The sequence below is a fragment of the Dendrobates tinctorius genome, unplaced genomic scaffold (assembly GCF_039654945.1).
Source record: "Dendrobates tinctorius isolate UK_male_01 unplaced genomic scaffold, ASM3965494v1 ptg000086l, whole genome shotgun sequence".
Classification (NCBI taxonomy): Eukaryota; Metazoa; Chordata; class Amphibia; order Anura; family Dendrobatidae; genus Dendrobates; species Dendrobates tinctorius.
The window spans coordinates 33,768,039-33,782,975 of NW_027361754.1; the positions used below are offsets into that span (position 1 = coordinate 33,768,039).

The 14,937-nt window shown below is 44.4% G+C and overlaps 1 protein-coding gene across 1 annotated transcript in view; it reads right to left on the minus strand.

Moving 5' to 3' along the window:
- The window catches only part of TMPRSS5 (transmembrane serine protease 5), a 148,967-nt gene that overhangs the window by 113,113 nt on the left and 20,917 nt on the right, over positions 1–14,937 (minus strand). Inside the window, exon 2 of the mRNA XM_073585297.1 lies at positions 2,709–2,807. Coding sequence (XP_073441398.1) covers positions 2,709–2,807 — 99 coding nt within the window. The remainder of the gene's footprint in view (positions 1–2,708; positions 2,808–14,937) is intronic.

Sequence of the window (14,937 nt, forward strand, 5' to 3'; positions counted from 1 at the left end):
GGCGCGGCGATAAAACTGCTCAGCACATCAATGAACTAACATCAACCCTTATCAAATACTAGGCGCGGCGATAAAACAGCTCACCACATCAGTGAACTACCATCAAACCCTTATCAAATACTTGGCGCGGCGATAATCCTCCAGCCCAAAGACCCCATGCCTATAACACTAAACCATAAAACTGGCATGGATATGGCTATCCACCACCGCTCTGCCAATATCCGTATCACCACCTGAATTACTCACAAACCGCCATGGAATCACCACCAGTCATACACAAACACCCAGAGAATGCAAGCACAATTATACTAACCAAAATAAAATGATGTTGTCACCTATAGATATACCCACTATCATAAAAGCAAACTAGCATGAAATTAAAAAATACCTCCCAACACTCATGAAGTGCACAAAACAGCCTCCTGGACCACAAAGCAACCATTCCCTCACAGATTCGAACGCTGTCCACATGGACCAGCCGCGCATCTTTCCGAACCCCCAGACAAACACCCGAAACCATACGTAGCAACACCCTTCCCAACCAATATAATCTAGACATTAATAAAGGTTTAAGTGAGCCTTACTTACTAGGCTGACTCCGCGGAACCCCACGGAACAGCCGTCACGTGTCCTCCGCGTCGAGCACCGCAACTGCGATCTTCTCCATGGATCTACGCCGACTGCAGCCCTCCTGGGCCACAGCGCCAGCACCCAGACCGACTGTCCGTCCGGGAACGCATGGCAAAAAGTCACTGGCTCGGAGCCTCAAACGGGGGGGGGAGGTTGGCGCTCCAGCCGCAGGCAACACCTCCTGAATCTGGCACCCAACGCCGGGGGAACGCGACGCCGGACCACATGACCTGTGGCCCCTGGCAGCTGAAGGGTGGCCACATGACCGAGCCACCGCCCGCTTCCCCCCAGCGCCGCGAGAAAGGAAATGAGGCCGGTGAAGTCACACACCACCTCGCCACCGGGCTCCTTGCCGCGTCACGTCACCGCCGTCCACCGATGCCGATGACCGCGCCGGGTCAGGTGACCACGCCGGGTAACGTGGCCGCGACGTGCGCGTCACCACTGTGTGACGCGATCCGAAATGGAGGGGAGGCCGGCCACGTCACTCACCGCCCCGTTACCTTGCTGCCTGCTTCTCGACTTCTGGCTCCGGCCCCGCGATGTCTTCTGCAACAGGTCTGCTAATGGGGCTCATCCTCCGCTGCAAACTTAACTCTGGGCTGAGGTGCTCAGGAGGCCGTGATCGTCGCTGCCGCTTCGGAGGCAGAGGGGTCCCATCTTCTCCGCCGTCGCCATCACCAGACCATCGCTGCAGCTGTTCCTTCATCCACTGCTGGCCACGCTGCTCCATCATCCTCTTCATCTGTGCCACAAGGTATTCCATCTTCTGGATCCAAAGATTCAAGCTGAAGTCCCAGTTGTGAGGAGCTGACGATTCCGGACGTCTGCAAGGTAAGGAATGACCATCCCCCCACAGTTCTGCCCTATATATCCATCCCACTACTGACCACTCCCTGCCAACTCACATTGCACAATAAGCCCCATAGCTCCAACCCACACCTTCCCCCACAAGCACAAAGCACTACTGACCACTCCCTGCCAACTCACATTGCACCATAAGCCCCATAGCTCCAACCCACACCTTCCCCACAAACACAAAAGCACTACACCTTACCCTTCACTAACCCTCAGGCCTAGCATCCCTCCTTAGTCATGTGCGCCCTCCCTGTAGCCCCTTTGGGGCAGGCGTCCGGGCTTGCCTCTGTTATTAATTACTATGGCGAATGCTAATTTGTGAGATCAAGCACATGGCTGATCATTTGTTTTATTTCTGCATTATGTGTATACAGTATGTCATTTGTTCGTGTAGATATGTAGTTGATTTGCGAATCTAGACAGGACACAGAAATACAACATGTCGTTGCATGCAGAGAGGGGGACTATGATATTTTTTAACCTTAAGCCATAACTTATCTCCTTCTCAAGTTTCTAGGCGTTTGGAGTCTTTTGATGCCGGATCGGTAATTGCACTTTTCCCTTATTTATTTTTAACATGCCGTTTTAGCAGAGTTGCACATTTTAGTCATTTGGTTTCAGTGCGGTACATCAAGCCATCAACTGGGGCCTGTTAGATGATTCCTCAAGTCTTTAAATAAAATATATAGATATTGGCAGAAACAGATGATTCTGTATAATTAGCCATCAAGAGACCTACGAGGAGATAAGCTGAATTTAAAACTACTTTAGAAAGAGCAGTTTTTGGAGAATTTGCAAAAAAGGCCGATCGGCAATTTAGTTGCAAAATTTTTTAGTGCATATTCATATGTTGCATAGGGAGGATATTAGCTGCATAATGGTATGTGTTGTTTTTTTCATTATAGTTGTTTGAGCCATCACGTATGCAGCTCGGTCCGGAATACCTCTCATAGGAGTTCTGATGCCGACTGTTCTCTGTGCAGAAATGAATAATTTAGGAATCCTGACTGTGCATTCTGGAAATGGCAGCGCACTGCCGAGTCTTTCCATGGGACTAAGAAGTCTACGGAAGTCTATCCCCATGTCACATATGTACAAATGTGAAAATGTCCGGGAGAATTTACATATCTGTGTCGTTGCTGTAAGCCGCAGACAGAGTTAATGTTCCTTTAAAGTAGAATTATCCAAGTCAAAAGGAAGTAGAAATCTCTGTACGATACCTAAGATGTAAACTCCCACCGCTGTCCCGATGAGAAATCCAAGAGTAATGAGAAGCATAAACATCTTCTGGAATCTGCATCTGTCGCCTTTGGACTTTTCTAGAGAAGACATGCAAAATATTTTATATACATTATTACAAGCGATTATTGTGAAGTTGTAAGTTGGTCAATTTAATACATTTTGATTTGATTGAAATCTCTTTGCGTAAGGAATAATTAAAAATCATTTTTTATATACGTATGTAGTGTCTGAAGCAATAGTTTAGTCTATATAAACCAGTTATGTGATCAGGGTTCATTGCGGCACTGAGAGAGTTAAAGGGGATTTGTCAAGAGGTTTTTGCTACTTCATTTGAGAGCAGTATATTATGGGGCAAAAGAGCCTGATTCCAGGAATGTGCAACTTGCTAGGCTGTATGCTGTAGTTTCAATACAATCAGTGTTTTTTCAGCAAGAGATTATTTTTACAGGACTAGCTGTCATGTGCCAGGCAGTCCAGATAATCTATGTTACCCCACCCCCACCACTGATTGATAGCTTGCACACAGTGTACACAGAATGCTGCCAATAAGTGTTTGGGTGGGGGTATACATAGCTCACAATTTGAGCACTGCTACATCTACATCAGAAAAATGGGATGCTATCAAAACTGCACCAAGCAGTACAGTAAGTGACATTTCGCTAGAATTAAGCTCTCTGTCCCAATACCATACTATTTTAAGATTACATAGCAAAGACCTACTATCAGATTTCCTTTAACTGCTGGGATTTAATTTTTTTTGATCCTGGCAGTCACAAGGCTTAATGAAAGTGTGTCTATGTAATATAGCTATCCACCTGCTGGTGATGATGTGGGCAGTAGTACGATAAGAGGGTCCTTGATGCACATTTAAGCTAAGGTACAAAAAAGGTGTTAAAGTGCACAATTTTTGTAGGGGTATAACAAAGGGAGGTACCGGCAGGACATGTGCTCCAAATTCTGTCTGAAGTTTCTAACAAGTCACTCTACATTGACCAGAGAATTTATATACAGTACATTATTAAGGATGTGAACTAAATTTTTGCCTATTGGGAGGAGAACACTAGATACTGTAACTCTAATTGCAACTTTTGATTATGCATTTCCCCACTGTTATTTTAAATCATAATTCTCAACCACAAAAGGTGAATGGTCTGGGCAAACTTGTTTCAGACAGAAGTGTCTTTAATTATTGCAATGAGTTAAGACTTCCGTCTGAAACCCGTTTGCTCACATCATCCCCCTTTTGTAGTTGATGATATGGTAGGGAAGAAAACAAGGGGAACTGCTACCTTGGATCTTATTGTTATAAACAGGGAGGAAATGGTTGAGGAGGTAAAAGTGGCTGGGACCCTAGGAGGTCATGACCATGCTATTTTAGAATTTTGGATAACTAGAGGAGGAAGACCTGTGAAGACTCAGATGTCAAGGTTAGATTTCAGAAAGGCAGATTTTAAGGGACTCAAAAAGAGAATTGGAGAGATCCAATGGCTGGATATCCTTAACGACAAAAATGTCCAGGAAGGATGGGAAATTTTGAAAAATGAGATTCTCAAAGCACAATCATTAACAATTCCGAAAAGAGGGAACATAGGAAGCATTTAAGGAAGCCAGGATGGATGAACACAGAACTTAAGCACATGCTAAAAAGGAAGAAAGAAATGTTTATAAAATGGAAAGAGGGAGGCATAACTAAAGAAGAATATAATGCTGTCTGCAGAACCTGCAGGGCATGAATGAGAATACTAAAGCTGACAATGAATTAAGGCTTGCAAGAGACTTCAAAAGCAATAAAAAAGGATTTTGGGGATATTTCAAAATTTAAAGAAAAGTCATAGATGCTATAGGATTTTTACAGGATGAAAATGATGAAATGGTAAGACAGGATGTTGAGAAGGCTGAACTTTTAAATTCCTATTTTGCATCTGTTTTCTCTCAGAAAGGAAATATAACATCAACGGATCTTCACTGTCCTATTAAGGGAACAGAAGAATCCAGGATATCTATAAACAGAAAGATAATGAGGAAACACTTAGCTAAGCTAAATGAATTCAAGTCACCAGGTCCAGATGAATTACACCCCAGAGTACTTAAGGAGATAGCAGAAGACATTTTTGAACCACTCTCCATAACCTTTGATATTTCTTGGAGAACAGGAGAAGTTCCAGAAGACTGGAGAAGAGCAAATGTTGTTCCTATCTTCAAAAAGGTGAAGAAGGTGGACACAGGGAACTATAGGCTGGTGAGTCTGACTTCTATACCAGGAAAGATCTTTGAACAAATTATTAAACAACATGTATGTAAGTACCTGGATAAGAATGAAGTGATTAAACAGAGTCAGCATGGGTTTGTAACTAATAATTCATATCAGACTAACTTAATTTCCTTCTATGACAGAATCATTGACTGGGTGGATCAGGGAAATGCTGTAGATATAGTATATCTTGACTTCAACAAAGGATTTGACAAAGTATCTCACACAATCCTTATTGAAAAAATGACTAAGTATGGAATGGACAAGGCAACTGTTAGGTGGATTCATAACTGGCTTAGTGATCAGACCCAAAGAGTGGTCGGAAATGGCTGCACATCCAGTTGGAAGAATGTCTCAAGTGGGGTACCACAGGGCTCTGTCCTGGGCCCTGTATTGTTCAACATCTTTATCAACGATTTAAATGAAGGAATTGAGGGTAAACTGATTACATTTGCTGATGACACAAAGCTAGGAGGGATATCTAATACTAGAGAAGAGAGAGAAAGGATTCAAAAAGATATAAATAAACTGAAGCAGTGGGCAGCAACTAACAGAATGGTTTTTAACAGGGAAAAATGCAAAGCACTACATCTGGGCAATAAAAATCAAAAAATCATATACAGAATGGTTGGAATATGGCTAAGCAACAGCACATGTGAAAAAGACTTGGGTATACTAATAGATTACAGACTGAACATGAGTCAACAGTGTGATGCAGCAACAAAAAAGGCAAATACAATTCTAGGATGTATTCATAGATGCATGCAGTCTAGATCACGTGAAGTCATTATTGCCCTCTACTCCTCTTTGGTCAGACCTCATCTGGAATACTGTGTCCAGTTTTGGGTGCCACATTTTAAAAAATACATCAACAAACTGGAGCAAGTTCAGAGAAGAGTGACCAGAATGGTGACCGGTCTGCAAACCATGTCCTATGAGGAACGGTTACAGGATTTGGGAATGTTTAGCTTGCAAAAGAGAAGACTGAGAGGAGACTTAATAGCTGTCCACAAATATCTCAAGGGCTATCAAATTGTAGAAGGATCATCTTTATTCTCATTTGCACAAGGAAAGACTAGAAGCAATGTGATGAAACTGAATGGGAGGAGACACAGATTACATATTAAAAATTTTTTTTGACAGTGAGGGTAATCAATGAGTGGAACAGGCTGCCTCAAGAGGTGGTGAGTTCTCCTTCAATAGAAGTGTTCAGAGTGTGGACAGACATCTGCCTGGGATGATTTAATGAATCCTGCTTTGAGCACGGGGTTGGACCAGATGGCCCAGGCGGTCCCTTCCAACTCTACCATTCTATGATCAATGAGACATGATTTTTCATCTGAATATCTTTTTTCATGTTCATTTTTTTATAACTTACTAATAAATTGAGCTTTTAATGAAGATCCTGATGCTGGAATCTTCGTTCTTTGTAACATTGATCATGGTACAGCCGTGTTTGGCAATGACCAGTAAAATTATATTTACCCTTATAAAGTGTTATTACAGATGATGTTGGTTGGTCTTGGAATTCTGGAGTTTATTTCTGTAACATTTGGTGATAATACTTTTACGTTCTGTTAACATTTCCATTTGCACATTATTTTTGTCTGTTCCATTTCATAGATTATAAGGTTTTAGGTCGACAAGCTCATAACTTAACCTAAGGAACTGACAAATGGATTTAATGTGCAGATCAATTATGAATAGGGATGAGCGAGCATATTCGTGGGTACTCGGTACTCGGCGAGTAATGCGGTACTCGGTACGTAGCGAGTATTGCACTATTCGGTTCTCCCGCCCAGCAGTTGCCAATCACGGTAATGCCGCACCCTTCTTGGTTGTGGGCAGCATTACTATGATTGGCTGGCCGCCCAGCGTCCTATGAGTCATCATAGCCTGGCTCTATCTAAGCCCTGCTGCCGCCATTTTCTGCACATTGCATGCAGAACACAGCTAGTGTAGGAAAAGTGTGAGCAGCTGCTAGTGAGAGTTGTGTTTTTTGGTGCAAATCATACAGAAATCCTCTGTGAAACCCAAAAGCTCTTTTCAGAGCTGAAAGTATAAGGTCAGGGACTGAGTAGTGACCATTTTCCCAGCTTTATTTGGGGATCACATTTACCCCTGCAGGGCAGTTTTTTTGTGCTGTTGCGGTGCTGTGTGGTGTCTGGGGTGCGTATTCTTGCCTTAAACCTCAGGGCAGTTGTTTTGTGCTGTTGCGGTGCTGTGTTCACAGCGAATAGTATGCACGCACGGTACTGCATAACTGACACGCAACCAGCACCGCTGTCCTGTGTGGTGTCTGGGGTGTGCTTTCTTGCCTTAAACCTCAGGGCAGCTTTTTTCTGCTGCTGTGGTGCTGTTTGTAAAACACAAAGCAGTACTATGCTATAGTGCTGCCTTCCACAAAGCACTAACTGCTCCTTTTTCCCCAATATCTGCATCTGAACATCTGCAACTAATGCAGAAAAATCCAAAATTCCTAAAAAGGCTGTTGTGAAGGGACAGGTATGTGGACGTGGTTTCGTTGGTGCCCAACAATGCCCAGAGACTGGGAGATCGAAGAAGGTTGATGCATCTAGTTTCCTGGTGAAATTTCCTGGTCTGGAACATAAACGGGCCTGGAAGCCAGAAGAACAAGAGCAAATACTGTCTTGAATGGCTCATAAGGCTTCAACAAATTGTTCTAGCAGCTCCCAATTGTCCATGACAAAACAGTCTACTGTCCATACAGATAACACTGGGTCATCCTATTCTCAACCTGTTCCTAGTTCATCACCCGGTCAGGAGTCACAGGAAACATTTGACCCCAACCTTGGTCACTCTGTGGATCTGTTTGATCCATTTCATTACATTGCCTCTGGCCTCTCACCGCACGACATTGAAGAGGAACGTGAAGGGGTATCGTCTGTTGATGATGGCCAAATATTTGAAATCCCACGGCCAGAAGAAAGCCACTTTCATCCACGTGATATACCGGATGAAGAGGTGGAGGCTGATGGTGATGACACACAGTTGCCATCTGGCCAGTGGCCAATATCAACATGGAAGGAGGATGACATGGACGATGAGGTGGTCGATGATGAGACCACCAATCCGACCTGGACTGTTGGCACGCATAGCCAGCACAGCAGCACAGAGGATGAAGGTGGATACATAGCACCAACAAAGGCATCAAGGGCTACTGCTTTGAGTAGAGTGCTAAGTGTGTCAACTGTTGCCAAGAGCAATCCCTCTGTGCCCCAAATCAAGGCAAGGGTGCGTTCAGCCTCTGTCTGGAATTTTTTTCCGATAGTCCTTCTGAACCAAATGTTGTCATCTGTAGCATCTGCCATAGGAAGCTGAGCAGAGGCCAGGGCAATGGCAACCAAAGCACCACCAGTATGCGGAAACACATGGCAGCCAAGCACCCTAGTCGGTGGGCTGAACAACAGGGTACCAAATCAGTGTTTGCGACTGCGGGTCAAACCACTGCCATGTCGCCTGTGATATGTCCTTTCGAATCTGCTGGGCAGGAAGCAGGTGATCATCATACCTCTTTCTCACAAGCTGCGGTTGCACAGACACAGGCCACAACAAGCTCATTCACTTGTTTGTCCCAGGAAAGCTTCCAATTGTCCATGCCCCAGATGTATGAAAGGATACGTAAATACCAAGCCATGCACCCACAAGCACAAATACTGAACGTGCACATTGCCAAGTTGCTAGCCATGGAGTTGTTGCCGTTTAGGCTTGTGGGGACAGTCTTTCCGTAATCTTTTGGCAGTGGTTGCCCCATGATACTCGGTTCCCAGCCAGCACTATTTTTCACAGTGTGCCGTCCCCGCGTTACTCCAGTACGTCTTAAACAATCTAAAGCGTGCTCTCACCAACGCCTTAACCGGGAAGGTCCATATTACAACAGACACATGGACAAGTATTTGTGGCCAAGGACAATACATCTCTGTTATGGCACACTGGCTCAACCTGGTGGAGGGTGGGACAAAGTCTCAATCTGGACCATCAACACATATCCTACCCACGCCACGAATAGCGGGCCCAACCTCAATCAGGATTTCCGCCTCATCATATACATCCAGTCTCCACTCTTCCTCCTCCTCCTCCGCCTCATCATCCTATGCTGAATTACCCTCCACATCACTCCCAAGTTGGGAGTTGTGCAGCAGCGCATCGGCAAAGCGGCAAAACGCTCTGCTGAAGCTGATCTGCTTGGGTGAAACACCACACACTGCAGCAGAGCTGTGGCAAGGAATAAAACAACAGACTGATCAGTGGCTCTCCCCACTGCAACCTGGTCTGGTTGTCTGCGACAATGGGCGTAACCTGGTGGCAGCTTTAAAGCTCGGGAAGCTGGTACACATGCCATGCATGGCTCACGTGCTTAACCTAGTGGTGCAGTAATTTCTAAAAACATACCCTGACTTGCCATACCTACTTTAGAAGGTGCGCCGTATTTGCGCCCATTTCCGCCACTCCTCAATCGCTGTTGCCGGTCTTGCAGCGCTTCAAAAGCAATTTAATTTGCCAAACCACAGACTCATTTGTGACCTGCCTAAACGGTGGAACTCAACATATAGTATGTTTGCAAGGATAAGTGAGCAGCAGAGGGCACTTTCTGAATACCAGCTTAAACATGCCCATCACACTGAGACTCAGCCAAGACACATAACTGTCGAGTGGGTGTGGATCGCTGATATTTGTGAGGTGCTTGATAACTTTGAGTACTGCACCAAGCTTGTGAGCGGTGATCAGGCTATTATCAGCGTAACCATCCCTATGCTATAGTAGGCAAAAAAACACTGCACTCCAGAGAAAAAAAGGAAGGTTGTTCGGTGCTCAAGTAAGGTTTCCAACCCGTAAATATGTACAAAAATTCTTGGCACTCAGAAATGAAGAAGCAGTATATTCTTTATTTAGCATCCAGACAAAAATAGACTCATATCGTATGAACGTTTTCTGTCCAACAACGGACTTTCATCAGAAAGGTTTTTTGGTTTCTTTTGGTAGAAAACTGCAAAAGATACCGATAGGGTAATAGAAATCCTTAGGTGGTAGCAAAGTCTTTGCTGCTGGTATTATATAGAGGCTGGAACATGAGTCTATCTGGTTGGAATTAGATAAATGTGACTGGATAAGGCAGGGCTACAGGAATGGGTTAACAGTAGAGTTGAGCGATACCATCCGATACTTCAAAGTATCGTATCGGATGGTATCGGCCGATCTTTAAAAAAAGTATCGGTATCGCCGATTCCGATACCGGAAGTCCCATTCAAGTCTATGGGACTTCCGGTATCGGAATAAGAAAAACCCTTTCCTGCCCTTGTACAGCCTCTCTGGGGTCTGTACGGGCCTTTCGGGGGGCTGTGCCGGCCTGCCAGGGGGTCTGTGCAGGCTCCGGTGGTCTGTGCCGGCCTGCCGGTGGTCTGTGCAGGCTCCGGGGGGCTGTGCCGGCCTGCCGGGGGGCTGTGCCGGCCTGCCAGGGGGTCTGTGCAGGCTCCGGTGGTCTGTGCCGGCCTGCCGGTGGTCTGTGCAGGCTCCGGGGGGCTGTGCCGGCCTGCCGGTGGTCTGTGCAGGCTCCGGGGGGCTGTGCCGGCCTGCCGGGGGGCTGTGCCGGCCTGCCGGGGGGCTGTGCCGGCCTGCCGGTGGTCTGTGCAGGCTCCGGGGGTCTGTGCAGGCATCGTCCGATGGGACTACAAGTCCCATCGGGCGATGCCTGCTACCATGACAGTGATTGACACATTAGCCAATGATGGGACAGTAGTAGTCCCATCATCCGGCTAATGTGTTAAATGTAAAAAAAAAAAAAAAAAAAAAAAATTACATGCTACATTCATACTACATACTACATACATGCTACATTCATACTACATACTACATACATGCTACATTCATACTACATGCAACATACATACTACATATATACTACATGCATGCTACATACATACTACATATATACTACATGCATGCTACATACATACTACATATATACTACATGCATGCTACATACATACTACATGCTACATGCATGCTACATACATACTACATACATGCTACATATATACTACATACATACTACATATATACTACATGCATGCTACATATATACTACATGCATGCTACATACATACTACATATATACTACATGCATGCTACATACATACTACATGCTACATGCATGCTACATACATACTACATACATGCTACATATATACTACATACATACCACATACATACTACATGCATGCTACATATATACTACATGCATGCTACATACATACTACATATATACTACATGCATGCTACATACATACTACATGCTACATGCATGCTACATACATACTACATACATGCTACATATATACTACATACATACTACATATATACTACATGCATGCTACATATATACTACATACATACTACATATATACTACATGCATGCTACATATATACTACATACATACTACATATATACTACATACATGCTACATACATACTACATATATACTACATGCATGCTACATATATACTACATGCTACATACATACCACATACATACTACATACATGCTACATATATACTACATGCATGCTACATACATACTACATATATACTACATGCATGCTACATACATACTACATGCTACATGCATGCTACATACATACTACATACATACTACATGCTACATACATACCACATATATACTACATACATACAATACATTCATACAATACATACATAGACATACAGTACATATAACATAGAGTAACATACTTACCAATACTTGTCACATTGTTCCCCGAAGCCATTGTCGTCTACGGAATAAATATTAACATAACAAACCACAAAAATACTCACCCACGATCCGAAGCAGTCCACGAGTGTGTCCCACGACGATCTTGGGTAGAGAACTGCAGCATCAGCTGATGCTGCCGTTCTCTACGGGCTGCAGGAATCCAATGACGGAAGGTAGGTATCCTTCCGCACTGTATTCCTCCGCCACTTAAAAAAAAAAAAAGTCCCTAGTCTCACTTTATGCCATTGCTGTGTGGGAATTTCCCACACAGCAATGGCATAAAGTGAGACTAGGGACTTTTTTTTTTTTAAGTGGCGGAGGAATACAGTGCGGAAGGATACCTACCTTCCGTCATTGGATTCCTGCAGCCCGTAGAGAACGGCAGCATCATCTGATGCTGCAGTTCTCTACCCAAGATCGTCGTGGGACACACTCGTGGACTGCTTCGGATCGTGGGTGAGTATTTTTGTGGTTTGTTATGTTAATATTTATTCCGGAAAGACAATGGCTTCGGGGAACAATGTGACAAGTATTGGTAAGTATGTTACTCTATGTTATATGTACTGTATGTCTATGTATGTATTGTATGAATGTATTGTATGTATGTAGTATATATGTGGTATGTATGTAGCATGTAGTATGTATGTAGTATGTATGTAGCATGCATGTAGCATGTAGTATGTATGTAGCATGCATGTAGTATATATGTAGTATGTATGTAGCATGCATGTAGTATATATGTAGTATGTATGTAGTATATATGTAGCATGTATGTAGTATGTATGTAGCATGCATGTAGCATGTAGTATGTATGTAGCATGCATGTAGCATGTAGTATGTATGTAGCATGCATGTAGTATATATGTAGTATGTATGTAGCATGCATGTAGTATATATGTAGCATGCATGTAGTATGTATGTGGTATGTATGTAGCATGTAGTATATATGTAGCATGCATGTAGTATGTATGTAGTATGTATGTAGTATGTATGTAGCATGCAGTATGTATGTAGTATGTATGTAGTATATATGTAGTATGTATGTAGCATGCATGTAGTATGTATGTAGCATGTATGTAGTATGTATGTAGTATATATGTAGTATGTATGTAGCATGTAGCATGTATGTAGTATTTTTTTTTTTTTTTTTTTTTAACATTTAACACATTAGCCGGATGATGGGACTACTACTGTCCCATCATTGGCTAATGTGTCAATCACTGTCATGGTAGCAGGCATCGCCCGATGGGACTTGTAGTCCCATCGGACGATGCTTGCACAGACCCCCGGACATCAGCACAGCCCCCCGGCAGGCCGGCACAGCCCCCCGGCAGGCCGGTACAGACCCCCACAGGGTGCACAGCCCCCCGGCAGGCCGGCACAGCCCCCCGGCAGGCCGGCAGAGACCCCGGGCAGTCCACACAGCCCCCCGGCAGGCCGGCACAGCCCCCCGGCAGGCCGGCAGAGACCCCCGGAAGGCCCGAAATGACGGCGCATCATGATGCGCACACACCGCGCATCATGATGACGTCAGGCCGTCAATCAACTGAACTTCCGATTCCGATGCCGAATTCCGATATTGAAAAAATATCGGAAGTCGGTATCGGAATTCCGATACAGCAAGTATCGGCCGATACCCGATACTTGCGGTATCGGAATGCTCAACACTAGTTAACAGCGCTAGGAGTGCAGGCTCTGCAAACAGATACAGCGCTTAGTGCCTGCAGGAGAAATCCAGGATTTCTTTTACCCTATCAGTATCTTTTGCAGTTTTCTACCAAAAGAAACCAAAAAACCTTTCTGATGAAAGTCCGTTGTTGGACCGAAAACGTTCATACGATATGATACTATTTTTGTCTGGATGCTAAATAAAGAATATACTGCTTCTTCATTTTTGAGTGCCAAGTATTTTTGTACATACATCCCTATGCTATGTCTGCTGAAAAAATTGCTGCAGAATCAAAAAATGGAATCTTTGCGTGCCCAGCAGCTGGGTATGGAACAAGATTTCACAATGGGTGATCCTACCCAGCCCAGCCAATATCATCAGGTAATGTTGGGGGATGAAGATAATGATGAAAATGAGGAGGGAGAGGACTTCTTTTTCAATGGTACTGAGGGGACACCTCATGCTACAGAGGGGAATCCCAACCCCAGCTTCATGTCTGTCCAGCATGGGTGGGCTGAAGAGAAGGAGGTGGAGGAGGAGAGTCAGTGTGAGGAGAGGATGGGTATTGTTCCTCCTTCAGGGGTCACTGAACATTTGCCTCTTTGCAGCTTGGCACACACATGGCACACTTCATATCTGACTGTCTGTACCTCGCGTAATCCACATTTTCAGTAGCAACCTATATGGTTGTCCACCTTTCTAGACCCACGGTACAAGGACAAATTTTCTTTCGCTACTGTTGCAGTAGACAAAGGGTATCACAATGGAATCCTTCAACAGCACCAGCACCCTCAGACACCACTGCTAGCAGAGCTTCCAGCTCTGTGCAACAGCATGCATTAATGGGGAGAGATACGCCAAGCAGGTCCAAAAGAGGTGGTGATAAAATGTCCACAAACTGGGCCATCTTCAATAAACCGGCTCATCACCAAGGACTAGCTGGAACAGGAGCAATGTCAAGGAGGGAGAAGTTGAACAAGATGGTCAACAACTATCTAAGTGACCATACCTGCGTCCTTCCTGACGCTTCTGTACCGTTTAATTACTGGGTATCCAAGCTGCATAGTTGGCCCGACCTCTCCTTCTATGCCTTGGAGGTGCTGGCCTGCCCTGCTGCTAGTGTGATGTCAGAGCGTGTTTTCAGTGCCGCTGGGGCAATCATCACAGATACACGCACACGGTTGACTACAGAGAATGCAGACAGGCTGACTCTGATAAAATTTAACAAGGACTGGATTTCGCAACAGTATTTAAGCCCTCCAGATGACAGTATCCCAACCTAAAGTCACCCAAAACTTTATTTTTTTTTTAAATTGTTGATCACGTCCATCCCTTCCCATACAAGCCCCTTTTCTTCTTCTTACACGTTTTCAAAACCTGCTTCTGACACATGTACCTCATGGTCAATAAGCTAAAAACAATGTTACGTTAATTAATATTTCCCATCGGAGGCAATTGTGATGAGAGTGAGACCCTTCTTCCTTCATAACCATGGTA